The sequence below is a fragment of the Photinus pyralis genome, unplaced genomic scaffold, assembly GCF_008802855.1.
Source record: "Photinus pyralis isolate 1611_PpyrPB1 unplaced genomic scaffold, Ppyr1.3 Ppyr1.4_LG3b, whole genome shotgun sequence".
In the NCBI taxonomy this organism is placed as follows: domain Eukaryota; kingdom Metazoa; phylum Arthropoda; class Insecta; order Coleoptera; family Lampyridae; genus Photinus; species Photinus pyralis.
The window spans coordinates 19461423-19475917 of NW_022170510.1; the positions used below are offsets into that span (position 1 = coordinate 19461423).

The following is a 14495-nucleotide window of genomic DNA, read 5'->3' on the forward strand; positions in this document are numbered from 1 at the left end:
TGTAGTAGTCAACAAATTTCCCTAACAAATGACGCGTTCTACAAAACCATAGAAGTAGGTATGCCGTCGCTACATCCAGGGGTGCATTCAGATCAATAGAGAGGAACTGATGATTTTTCCCACGGTTGCCCGAGGGTCACAAAGCACTAAGGTAAAAATGCTAAAATGGCATTTCTCTCCAATGGTGTAGGTACTACATCTATTTTTTTCCAGTGATGAAAGTATTTAATTAAGCTTAAATTCAAAATTTTCAAAAATTTTTCATTAAAACCCTTTAATGGAGTATTGAAGCTGCATCATGGCAACAAATCCCCGTGCCTTTGTCTAAGCTTTCATGCCAACCAATAAGCACATATCGTGTTTTGTTAAAAACGTGCGTGACTTATGGAATTTGCTGGTTCTTCTGAAGAGCCTTTTGAAATTACTGAGGCTGCTAACGCTATGTTGTGAATTTACTACCCGCGAGGTCCAAAAAATTGTATGTAGCAGCATACTAAAGTTTTCAAGATGATTGCTAGAAAAAGTGTGAAGATTTTTTTCCGAAAATGTCATGTTGGTCTATTTTAGCGAAAAGTGTTCTACCGTTCTACGGTGTGATCGCAATATTTTATGGCGAGGACAACATCGATAGAAGTAAATCCCAAAATTGGTCTTATTTCTAAAAAGAAATTCAGAGAGGTGCCTATAGAAAAGGTTTTTTGTCTGAAACTTACGATTATAGGTACTCATATTACAGATATACGCGCGGTTGTGTGTAAGTATATCATTCTGTGCCCATATCATGCGAGAGGTAAAATAGATTAAGTATTAGAGAGGTTTCACCCTGTATATACAACCATTGTATATACAATGATGTTATCAATGAATTCGAGACATATCCAGTCTCCGTGATAATAACTAAAAAATGAAATTAAAAAAAACTAAACACTTAATTTATTAACTTAATTTCTTAATTAAACTGAAGATGGCACATGGGGGGAGGGGAAGGTGGGGTGGAACTAGTTTTATCCTTCACGGTACTCTAATGAAAGGTCTCAACGAAAGGAATTAATTTCCACTAACCATAGCCTTCTTCCTCGACCTCTTATCGTAATCGGGTATATTCCCTTATACCTCAAGAACGGATTGTCAGAAGAGGGTACTCACAATGGGCGATTGAGACGTCTGCAAGAAATATATCCATTGGTGATGTCAAAACAAAAGCTATTTCGGTTAAAAGAATGCGCTTTATCTGCACAAGAGTTGTGCACAATTTACACTTGTTTAACACGAAAACAAATATTTTAAGCTCACTTTCAGTCTCTCACACCCGCGTGGACTAAATTGGCACGTGGTCACGACAATGCCTTTTGAGGGCCCAGAACAAGAGGGACAATAAATAAATAAATAGAAAAATAAATAAATGTATAAATAAATAAATAAATAAATAAATAAATAAATAAACTTTAAAGTTTGTATAAATAAAAATGTCGCAACCTTTCTAGTGTCATTGCAGTAAAGTCGCGACATAAAAACGAACCTTAATAATGAACATTTTTGTTTATCAGTGTGGCTTATTTCAATTATGTAATCTGCCTCCTAGATTTTCCATCTCTTCTTGTTTGTTAAAGGTAAAGCGCAAAATATAAGCACGCCATTGATATATAGTTATTTATATTGTTTTTACGTGTCTTAGAAAAGAGCCATTTTCACGTGCACTCCCGGAACGATGCGCCGTAAGTTTTGGAATAGTAGGAGAGTGGGTAGACATTTTAGGATAGGTATTTGAGGCACGCTGAAAACTTGCAATGCAGGAACTTATCAGCACATCCACGTAAAGGACCATTTCGATCCATTTTGCATTTTTTGAACTTGCTCTGTTGTTGTTGCGTTAATAATTAATTTTTATGATCTGGACAAAATGGGATTCTGGGTGATGTCATTCGCGTATTTTAATACTGAACGTTTATTGGCTGAGAATTACGAGGCAACCTACTCTCCTTACTAATCTAGGGCCAGTATACACTTCAAATCAGTGGAGTCCCTTGGCCCTGCGTCATTGATTTGTGAATCAATTTCAGACAAGTTTTTTTTATCGATTTCGCACACTTGATAGTTGTTACAGCGTTTTAGCGCATGTCTGAAATTCATTCACAAATCAATGACGCTGGGCTACGGACTTCTGATTTCAAGGTACATTATTTTTTTAAACTTTGAAGGCGCCTGGTAAAGTGTTAGCCCCGCTTCTCTTCAGCCAGGTCTGCAATTCTGTGTTTGGGTATTATTGGAGAAGTATAGAAGTAAATCCCAAAATTGGTCTTATTTCTAAAAAGAAATTCAGAGAGGTGCCTATAGAAAAGGTTTTTTGTCTGAAACTTACGATTATAGGTATACTCATATTACAGATATACGCGCGGTTGTGTGTAAGTATATCATTCTGTGCCCATATCATGCGAGAGGTAAAATAGATTAAGTATTAGAGAGGTTTCACCCTGTATATACAACCATTGTATATACAATGATGTTATCAATGAATTCGAGACATATCCAGTCTCCGTGATAATAACTAAAAAATGAAATTTAAAAAAACTAAACACTTAATTTATTAACTTAATTTCTTAATTAAACTGAAGATGGCACATGGGGGGAGGGGAAGGTGGGGTGGAACTAGTTTTATCCTTCACGGTACTCTAATGAAAGGATAAGTTTTCAGCGTGCCTCAAATACCTACCCAAAAATGTCTAGTAGGTTTGTTTGTTTTTGCTGTGCGGCGTGACATTAATATTATGGTAATCCTCTGGATTGGGAGGTATTCTTCATTTCTTGTAATAGGTACCTACCTAACATCCAATTCTCGGATTTATCTGTTTGTTCAAATACTATACCTATGCACCAGAATCTTTTCTTCCTTCTCTTCTTCGGAGTTCGGCTCTTCATGTACATATATGTACCTATAGTACGTGTTGTGCGCCCGTCATATATTTTTGAACAGCTGGAATGCAATTGTCTTCTTCTTATCAAACTCATCTTGTTGTCGACAGACGACAGGACCACACTTGAATTAATGAAATGGCGCGAACAAACACTAGTTTACACCAAGGTTGTGTTATTAGAAAGGTTGTCTGGTAACTCTAAACCAATAGAATGCTTGCATTTTGAAGGCGGGAAAACGTCATCCAGAATTCACATTTAAAATTGCTCATAGGTTACAATGCTAATAAAAGGGGTAAAAAATTTAGTTTTTGCAGTATATTTTTGGATTTATATGAGTATATGTATATAAGAGTGGATCTTAGGTATATTGGAAATCTTGGAAGTTTATCGAGTTCCACCTTTGAAAGCAATCATATAAGTATTGAAAAAATGAGTGTACTGCGTAAGCTATTTTACATTACACGAGGACTTGTGAAAATGTAATCAAATTAATTTTAGAGGTGGAAATGGATAAAATTCCGCGATCTACAAAATAGGAACCACCCCTATGCATTAATACCTAGGCTTTGGGAATTAAAACTCTAAACATTCTTTAGCGGATGACGCCAAATAAAATGCTGTTGCGTTTTATGGAATATGTATATTTATAGTATGTACAAAATGGTATCCGAGGTGCACACGGCGAGCTCTGTCATTGGGGTGAGCCCAGATGCAGGTCTTCTGACTGATGGAGTGCGGCGCGAGGTCGAGCTGGCAAGGCGACCTGGTTCTGCAAATGGAGAGCTTTTTGTTTCTTGAAGTGCAGTTGAAGCAGGAATTACGTTGCACTTGCAGAGTTCGTGGCTCTGCTTTTAAACGTTTGCGGCCAGGAACGCTACGCTTTCATCGGTTGGCCGTTTTGACCAATGAGGTCGCAGCACGTTTTAGTTTGCTGCCGGATGTAAAATATTTTCTTACCCGTTCTTTAAGAACGGTAGGGTCTTTGGGAAACGTAAAAACCGAGATTTTATTTTTTTGATTTTTTCATTAATTTTTCTTTATTTAGGTCTAATTATCTTAATTTAACAAGTACATACTATCACGCTATAGTCGCTACAGACTAATTTTATACAATTCTTTCTTGACACTTTAGTACCGCTCCTACACTTTATCGTAAGCTGATAACTTTTCTTTGATTAAATGGAAGTGTGATTTATGCCACTGCACTTGCAGTCTAACACTTTCCAAGGATTGTTCGATTGCTTGTTTGCTTGGAACCAAATAATTGCTGTTTCTAATTGTGAAGTTTTTCAACTTAAACAAAAAAAATAATTTAATTTTGTCGCATTTTTGTATAGTAGCCTTACTTCCTGATAATCTTCTTCGTAAATCATCTGCGAGGCAAGCGTAGATATAAGCGACGACACTCTTCGACTGTTAACTCCCAAACTGAAAAATAGATACAATAATTTTTTAAAATTAATTATGTCGTCTATAACATTACTAATTTTGTATATCGCCTATTCTTTTCCACACGAAATTCTTTGCCACATAGTAACCCACTTCGTTTTTCGCCACGGATGTAAATGTAAGCAAAGCGTCTTGTTTTCTGATACCTGAAGTATCATCAATCGCCCAATCCATGTACCTTTCCAACAACCAAACCTCCCTGGTACAACCCAAAGTGCTCAGTATTAAGGATTTTTCGGTTGCCGTGTTCGTAGTCTTATACTGATTCCATAAAAAGTTCCATTCAGCTTCACCGCCATGTTTGACAGCGGTACAATACACCACTGATCGCAACTCTTTTGGTATGCTACAATTAAGGTACTTACGTAAAGTAAGTAAGTAAATTATACCTTATATTTACATATTGTTGCTTGGATTTTCTAACCATTTGTTGAAAACTTCCCGAGCTTCTTGTACGCAAGTACCTACCCTAAATTTACAACCCCAACTTGTTATCATCGAACGATACCGTGTGCTTTCTAACAAATTCTTTGTTGGTTTTTTGTTCAAACCACCTACATCGTTGTAGATTGGAGAGATGAGCGCATTCATAAATTCCTACATTTAAAAGGTGGACCGTTTAAATAAATAACAACGTTTGGTTTTTTTTTACCTTAAACGCGCCAAAAGCGGACGTTCTTCGTATCAGTTTTTCAACAGTGTCTATGTTTGATAGGGCAGATTTCCATGGCAAATATTCCTTTTCATACCGTAGATAATCCAGAACATCAAAGTAGATGCTGTAAGGTAACTTTCCTACCCACGCCAAAGCGCCTGAATCTTCAATTAGCTGAACACGATTTAGCGCACCTATCGTACTATATAGGTCACTTTGCAGAGTTTTGATGAGCATTTTCCAATTATCTTCATCGTAATTGATTCTGTATAACCCTACAAAAATCATTTTACTAAACATCGGTATCTGTATTAGTTCATTTACCTGATACGTTCAAGTTAAACAATATCCATTGGTCGTTATTAGGTAAATTATTGATAGACAGAGATCCCTGTGGGCAGGTCATCCATTGCAAAGGTTTTGTACTTTTGAAATTTAAATCCCGTTGTGTTGTATAAGTAATGGGTATCCACCAACATGAATTTTTCTTCTCTCTTTCCAAAGTATCCAGTAGAAAACGTTCCTGAAATTAAGGTGTGCAATTTTTTTTTAAATTTTAATTTTAATAAATATCCTAAGGATCGTCTTCCACTTTTCCTAACTGGTCGATAATTTCGTTCATCTGCATGGGTGTTACCTGTTTGTCAGTTAAATTTCAGGGAAGGGAGATAAACTGTGATGATGTGATTTGTTTGATATGTTGTCTAGGATAGTTAGTAAGTGTTTAAAATATAATCAAATGTTGGTTGCGTATGCTGCAGGATTTCCCTATTCGGCCATAATTACGTTTTCGAAATATAATAATGGACACTATACTAAGATGACATACCTGACTAAGCTGCGCCGAATTGGTCTGGTAATTTCTTATGACTGTAACTAATGGGAATCCAGTTTGTAAGGTCCAAGTGTCCATAATTTCTTTTACAGTCAGATGTGATAGCAAAGATGCGTCTTCATGCGCTTGCTCCGTTAAGGCTTGCCACAGGTCGTCCTGCTCAGCATTACTAAACTTGTGTTTGTTTAAATAATGTGTCACTCCATTTTTAAAGGTCTTTTCAGAGAGAAAATTACGTATCATGTGCAACAAAAATGAACCTTTTTTATAAGAGATTATATCGAAAATTTCGTTAATTTCTTTAGGATTTGCGACTGTGACTGAAACCTAAATAGTGTACAGTAATATGGAATATCGTCAACTTTGAAATTACCGGGTGGGATGACTTTAAAGCATCCAAACTGAAAACCGACAACATATTTGATACGGTTTCGTGAGAGAGGCTATTCCATTCGGGAAAAAGATTGTGTACTGCCAATGCCGCCATATGTGTGGCGAACCCTTCGTTTAACCACAAGTCGGTCCACCATTTCATCGTAACCAAGTTGCCAAACCATTGATGAGCCAATTCATGTGCAATCACACTGACTATAGAATGCTTGTTAACCTCGGAAGAGGTCGAGTTATCAAATAATAAAACCGTTTCCCTATACGTTATCAATCCCCAATTTTCCATAGCGCCTGCATTGAAATCGGGAATAGCGATCATATCCTGTTTTGGTAGCGGATATTTTATATCGAAAAAGTTCTCGTAAAATTGCAAACACTTGGGACCAACATTTTTAGCAAACTCAACCTAAAAATAACTTACTGACTGTGGCCATTGGAGTGACAACTTACTTGATTAATAGCGTTGCTCCTTGCCCATATCCTAAACACAGCGCTATTGTTATTTGGAGGTGACTCCTTGTATTCAAAATCAGAAACAACAAACGCAATGAGATATGTGGAAATAGGAACAGTTTCCTCGTAACGATCCCAGACCCACCCCGGTTTTCCTCTTCTGTAAGCAGCTCAATGTGAACCTAAATATTATTGTAATATACTTACATTGGTTCGGTTTTGCTTAGGGGCATATTACTTATGCTACTGTACTTTTCGGTCCGGCCTAAGCTAATATTGAAGATTGCTTTGAGCGACGGTTCATCAAAACACGGAAAGGCACTACGTGCGGATGTTGGTTCAAACTGTGTTACAGACAACCATTCTTTGCGCTTTGTTTTTGGATTATCGTAACTACTCCTATAGTATCCGTCCAAATTTTGATCCAACGTTCTATTGAACGGTATAAATATTTCATATTTTTGGTCCAATTTTAAAGGTTGGTCTAAAATAATGGTAAAGAAATCGTTTTCTTCGTTGAATGAAAAATTTGTTAATTTTATTGAGTTTTTGACGTCCGCATCAATAGTTTTAACGGTGGTGCCATTGGTATTTATTGTTAATCCTTCCGAGTGCAGCACAACTTGATTTGTTTCTTTAATGCATTTCACCTAAAATAATAAGATAGAGGTAATACGCTAGTGATTCATATTACATACTATAACTACTATTATATTATATTTACTTATTTAAACAATGGTCAACTATTATAACCGACTGTGTAGGTCAGTGGTAGAGCGTTGGGCTATATTCCCGGAGGTCGGGTGTTCGAACCTAGACTGAGATAAGAATTTTTCATCTGTGGCAGAGATTGGAATCAGTTTCGAGCATTCTGCCAGCTACTTCGAATTAGGTTTTCCTGCAGTTTTCCTAACTCGTAAAGTAAATACCGCCCAATGCTTATGTCTTCTTGAACGTCTCTGCTCTGAGGTCCATTTAAATTTGCGTTGTTAGCCAAAAACTCCATTTCCACATTCACATGGAGTCAATTTCGCGAATCAGCTTTTTGATAACCTTGCAACATTGTGCACACAATAAATAAATTATGGTCTACGTAAAATCGTATACTTTGCCAGCGCGGGGACAAATGCATCTGGCTACTGACGTCACGCAGTCTAGTTTCGCGCACAGGTACGTTTTCGCTGAGAGACGCTCGTTTCTGCCTTGTATAAGTGTTTATCCAGAAGTATGTTTGACTACCTCTAAGCCTTCAGAAATAAAAATCTAGATGTCATGGTACTCGTGGTAAACGTTATTCTTATAAGATTTACCGGTGTGGTCATGTTCAACGTTCTGAAGCTGCCAGTAGATGCAACGGTTGAAGCAAAACGTCCTGTTACGCAATCGCACTTTTTTTAATAACAGAAACTTATGGAATTTTTGAGACATTTTGCTTTCACATCAAAATAAGCAATTCAAAAAGTAATGAAAATAAATCTTTGCATTGGCATTAAAAAATTTGAAATTAAGTAAGTAACGGTTTTGACATCTCTTCGAAATATATGTCTTTGGTGACTCGCTTCTAATCCACTTAATGATATCTGTTGAATGTAGATATTATCCCGGGCGATCAAAAAAGGATTGACGTCGAGTCGCCTTTGGAAGTGCAAGTTAAATATGATTTTCCATGTAAACAAAAATTTTTGATCGCATAGTAAACTAACAGTACCTATCTACTCTAATTCTGTTTAACTTATGACCGGTGTTCACTAGAGTGTTCATCTCTCGATAAGTTTATTTTATTACAAATAAGTACCTTGACAAAGATTTTATCGACAACGGTATCCATTCTGTTTATCAGCAGAGTAAAGCTATTGGAAAGTGGAAAAGCCGGACCTTAGTTCAACTGCAATATTATACTAGGATCATAAAGTTTTTGTAAATCTGTAAATCTTCGTTATTATAAAATAACCGAGAAAAGAATAACGTTAACAGAATTCTGAAATTCCTTTTTGAGTTCTAAAACCTCTTGTTTTTATCTTGTTTAAAATTTTTGAATTGATGTCGAGTTCCCTCTCAAGCCCTGCACCACAACAACACGTTGTACACGAGAACTAAGCCATGCTCAACTACTCCGCAAGATACTTCGAGTGGATCAAAATCAGCTGCCAGGGCTATCAAGCAACGAAAAGATCTTCCAATTCAAACACTCCATCACAAGACATCGTATCGAACAATTCGGATCGGCCGGAGCGTATACGCTTCCCAAGTGACCTCATCTCAAGCAAGTTGGTACATATACATAGTGGTGAAAACGGCGACAGCAGAACTTGTCAAAACTGTTTTTCATGTAAGCCGCGCTGGCATATAACAGAAAAAGTAACGGGCGATCAAAAATGAGTTGCTGTCGAGTCGCCTTTGGAAGTACGATTTCCCATGTAAACAAAAATTCCAAAGGTGACTCGACTGCAACTCATTTTTGATCGCATTGTATTTACCAACATCAAATAGGTAGTGTCATTTGTGAATAGTACAAGATGGGTTGAAAGCTTCTTAATTAAAAATAACGCTAAAATCCTGATGATCTGTAACTAAAAATTGATCGTTTTTTAAAGAAAAATAAACGACAATTTAATTTCTAGTCATTCTACCTATAGTCATCGATATAAATAATAAAATCACGGAAAACACCTTTCACAAAAAAAGCAAAACGACCTCAGTTTCATAACCCGAAAAAATTACATTACAAATTAAAATTACATAGCCATTTCTGTATATTTTGAGTTAAAAAACGAAGTCAAAACAAAGTTCTTTTTAGAACATGAAATTCTGAGATACCTGTAGTTTCCGAATTTTCACCAATCCATCAGCATTTAGCGTACCTAACACATAAAAGTTAAGGCGTACATAAGCCACAAATTGTTTGTAATTTCCAAATTTGCAATTATCATTACTTACCCGAATCCAAACTTTTCCGGAAAAATTAAAATTATTTAAATCGGTGATTATTTCTAAACTGTAATGTTCCGGTATCAAAGTGGGAGGAAGCCGTACTTCATTTGCAGCTACATTCGGTACCCATATTCCACAAATCCATAAAAACACAAAGAAATAAATCATTCTCCTGCGAACAAACAAAAACGATAAAAGAACGTAAGTTCATACTTTGAAACGGAAAGTAAGTTTGCAATACCAAACTATATGGCAATCATGCGACACTAAACAGTAGGTACCTACCGATCTAGAAAACAATTATTTATTCTAACCTTAACCGAGTTTATTATTTTCGCAGTAGGTAAAAAGGTCGACAATTTGTTCCATAAACAATTTTCTCACATCTTTGTTAACCACCCATCATTAGATTACCGTAACAATTTTGTGCATTTCTTTTATTTTACTCGCGAGAATGCAATAGGATTTAATTAACGCTAACTGACTGCTTCCTAACGTAATTTCGTTTGCATCATAAGTAGGTACATAATGTTTGTATGGGATTGTTTTTCTGGCATAGAAGCGACATAGTATAAGACAATTTATAGGAAAGTCGCAGTACTTAAAGACATTAAGTGTCAAAATCGCAATTATTAGGACGAATCGTAATGTCACAGCATGACATCGAACTACTTATTCCTTGATTTAATATTCGTTACACGGTTTTAAGGCCAAGGTATGTATATAAACGCACATGCGGGCACCTCGGTTTTCTTCTAAATTATATCCTTGCATTAACTTTTAAATTAGGACATTGGACATACACTTGACGGTAGATATTATGTAGGTAAATAAATAATGGGCTATGTAAGCACCTAACCAATTGTAAGGACACTCTTTGGTGTGTACCTATTTACGATGAACTAGAATCAAATTAGTGCCTATATATTACACATCAACAGACTACATTGTCCCGAGGGTAGTACCAGGAAGCACCCGATGTTCGGACGATTGCAATCTTCCTCGTCGCGAAAACACGCATCTTTCGATACTTATGAAACAAATTACTTATAGTGCTTAATTGTAAAATCAATATCCACAATTACTAATAAGCAAATTTTTTGTTGTACCTACTCGTATGGGATTTTGTGCATTTTCGATTTGCAACATTTTGAAGCGATTAATGCCCGTTTGCACCGACAAATTTAAGTGGAGCTTAGCTTAAGGATAGCTTTAAATCCATGGCAACCATTGTCTCAATAATCGTTATGCCATGGATTTTAAGCTACGCTTAAGCTAAGCTCCACTTAAATTTGTCGGTGCAAACGGCCATAAACCCAATTTATTTTTGCATATTTTGATATTCTTTGCATTTACATATAAAAAATTGACATTAATTGCATATTTTAAGATGTAATTATATAAATTTTTGCTAGTTTTAATCGATTTTAATTTGAATTTCTAATGCATTTTTGGGGATTTTCATAACGGACGCGATCATGAAACATACTGCAATAGCTGGAAGGAAGATTTATTGATTTAATTGATACTGAATTTCTTCATGTTTCTTTCTGTTGAGCAAATAAAGGATTATTATTATTATTCATTTCCAAACTATTTTCTCTTTCTCTTTCTCTACGGCGTTGATGCGGGTGATATTGTGTACGGCTTGGAAATTACTCTCCATATTTTGTCGGCCCTTTCTAATACAAATATTACTTCTGTTGATGTAGAGAGAAGTTTCTCTGCTTAGTGCTTATAAATTAATTCTTAACAACAGGAGGCAGAAAACAAAGAAACATCTTATTGCTAGTGTTTATCATAATTCCTTTTTTCTTGGAAATTATGCAAGATATACCTACGGCCGGTTCCAGGAAAGCAAATTATAATCAAAATCCTAGATTATTTGCCAAATCTGAGTTTAAACAAGAATTTTGTCATTTGATTGACTGCCTACTGCAATATAAAGCCAATCAAATGTCTTAATACCGGATTATTTTTTTTGTGCAACTGGCCGATATAATTTTGCATATGTTTGCATATATACCAAAACTTTTTGCATATTTTGCACTAATTTTCTATGCTCATATTTTACCATTTTTCGTGCATATAATTCACAGCTCTACTAATACGCGTCAGGTTACGAAGACGCGCCATTGTTTAGAAATGAAGAAGCTGGGGAAATTATTACCTTTGATACTAATAAACATAACGACTATAAAGTATGACGCAAGATTGTAACGATTATACTTACACCTAAATTCTGTGTAACCTTATTGTTTATTGTATCAATCTCTGAGGAGTAAATATCCAATCCATAAAATGGAAAACTATAAACACGTTGTTTTAGTTCATGGGGTACAAAGAATAGTACTATTATGCAATGAGCATTTAATGATAGCTATTAAGACACGAGTATGAGAATTACTGGCGAGTTTCGTAATGATTATGAGTGTCTAATAGCCATTAAATGCGAGTTTCATATACTATTTTTTCTACGACTATGATGAGCTATCATCAAAAGGTGATTCCACGATGGCTGCAAAAGCGGTCCAAAATTTGAGATTTTTATTGCGTGCAGGTATAGTGAAGTCAGAGAACCATCAGTCATGCGTTCCAGCAGAGCGTCACTGTCAAATTTTATTAACGCCGATTCAAATCTTACGAACACCATTGTATGGGGAATTGGGAGAAAACACAAATTCGCTATCTCCAGCAGCTGTCAAAATTAATAAATTTTAGATCTGTTATATCTGTTCGTCAATAATTAAATATCCATGGGGAAGGTTTTGAGGAATTGAGTTGTTTATTTCCTGTATGGTGCATCACCCCATTTAGAGCATGTATCAACCACGAGTTTTTTCCAAATTTTAGATCTGTTATTGGTATGGCAACTTTGATTTTCATAAACTATACGTTGTTATCTGGGTTACCCCGTGATGCTGCAATTCTATTGCATCCCAAAGAAAAATAGAAGTGGTAGCTAGCTCATGGTAGTGCGGTTCGTGTGTTATCATAACACTTAATATTAAGGTTCAATTTTTTCTTATGTACCAACAAATCTTTACGTACTATTAAACAGTAACAATCAAAGTTTTATTTAGCAAACTCCAAATGCATTTCATCTTTTAAGATTTCTACAGATCAGACCGACAAAGCAAGAAAGCACAAGAGAAAAGTTTTTGTTTGAAGTAAAAGTATACCTACCTTTCTGTTTTATTGTAGAAACGGTGCACTTTGGTATTTCAATAAGACGTTTGCCTTAAAACTTATAAATTTCATACCTTTTGCATTATGACCATTATAATTTCAACAAAAGTAACAAACAAGTAGCTGAAAGTAGCTATTCTAAACAAGTAAATTGGAGGAAATGAACAAATTCGATATAAAGCGACGGAATCACAATAACAAAAATACCCATGCCAATTCGTACCAACCAGTTACAGGTGTAGAACATTGCATATAACTATGACAACAGTAATGTAAATAAGCAGATTGCAATAACAACATAAAAAACTGCGGTTTGATTCTGGAAACTGATGTGAAATAGGTAAATCAAACATAAAAAAGCACCTAATCATTTTTGCAACAACAAAAATTATTAATTTAGAAAGTTAAGCGGTTACACAATTGATCGTTAATCTACTTATTACTTAAAATGCGTAGTAGATACTTATGTATAGATAAGCGAAAAAGTATTTTGTGGGTCACCTACCTTAACAAGATAGAAGCAAGCTAACTTTGCACATTAAAGCGATTTGCAAATTGATTTTAAATTGACTGAATCGCGGCGTTTTTGCTATACCTACCTATGTTTTCCCACCAATATACCCACTTGAAACAAATTTATCCAGTTCAACGAACACGCCCCAACCTTATAAAATAAATCGAAGAATGTATCTTTCTTTGAATTTCAAATTAGTCTTTATATGTATTATCTAACAAAGGTTTTGCATGTAGGTATATGTTAAAACTTGTTTTACTTTATATTCCACACAGAACCGTCCTTAGGGTGGAGAGGCCGCTCCAGGCCTCACGCTGAGGAAGGCCTCGCACTCGCTAACAAATAAGTCACAGTTTTGCTTGAATGAGAATAATAAAATAAGCTTTTAGTTTTTCCTAAAAACCAACAAGAAAATAAGAAGTCGAAATTGTGCCAACCCGAAATGGAAGTTTTGCACCTTTTCAGAGAGTAGGTAAGTATATAAGTGTAAGAGATTAAATTTCTTCTTCAAAGTGCTTAAAATGACGACTTGGCAAGTATAATTTTGAAAATTTTCCGGTGACCCCCTCTCCCCCCCATTGTTAAAAGAAGTCCCGCAAAAATGTTTTGCGCCAGGCCTCGCATTTGCTAAGGACGGCTCTGGTTCCACGTATCTATTCAAATTATAGGTATCAGTAAACACATTTGCTATTCTAAATGTGCGATTATCATGTTGCGCATATAGGTACTTACCGTTACCAATAGCTTTAAAAATTTCCGATCTCTAACGCAGGACCTTCTGGAACTTTCCTGTTGGTAACAATTTATTTGCAATAACGTCAGCCTTTGTATATATTATATTCAAAGCGTCAGCCAAATTAAATCTGGGTTACGACAAGGCGACCTTTTTTACAAACAAAAAGGTACCTATATAGATAGGTTACGATAAATAGGTAGGTATAAAGTAGGTATTCAACATCACATGCTAATGTGTTTGCGGAGTCAATATTTTATATATTCAATGCGTCGCTAAACAAGAACACCTTCGCTGGGATATTCAAAATGGCTAATATCTGTCCAATTCTAACAAGTTAAAAAGTAATCGTAAACGATTTACATAAAGCGCATTTCCACTTGCATTCATTTCCCATTTGTAAGATGCAATTTTGAAACTAATGTTAGATTTT

General features: G+C 35.6%; 1 protein-coding gene across 5 annotated transcripts; it reads right to left on the bottom strand.

Annotated features, from left to right (window-relative positions):
* Positions 1-3917: 3917 nt before the first annotated feature.
* On the bottom strand, positions 3918-13506 carry LOC116166699 (aminopeptidase N-like). 5 transcript variants are annotated; one of them, XM_031481775.1, is made up of 12 exons: positions 13415-13506; positions 9633-9798; positions 6903-7345; positions 6693-6855; positions 6226-6648; positions 5847-6179; positions 5342-5540; positions 5015-5292; positions 4763-4959; positions 4397-4708; positions 4260-4341; positions 3918-4206 (listed from the first exon to the last, which is right to left on the bottom strand). In XM_031481775.1, the coding sequence occupies exons 2-12, from the start codon at positions 9792-9794 to the stop codon at positions 4054-4056; spliced, it is 2745 nt and encodes a 914-aa protein (XP_031337635.1). In that variant the 5' UTR covers positions 9795-9798; positions 13415-13506; the 3' UTR covers positions 3918-4053. The 5 variants fall into 5 exon arrangements, with proteins under 5 accessions (XP_031337635.1, XP_031337634.1, XP_031337632.1 ...); XM_031481774.1 differs by lacking the exon at positions 13415-13506 and adding an exon at positions 13321-13406; XM_031481772.1 differs by lacking the exon at positions 13415-13506 and adding an exon at positions 12813-13045.
* Between the last annotated feature and the right edge of the window lie 989 nt (positions 13507-14495).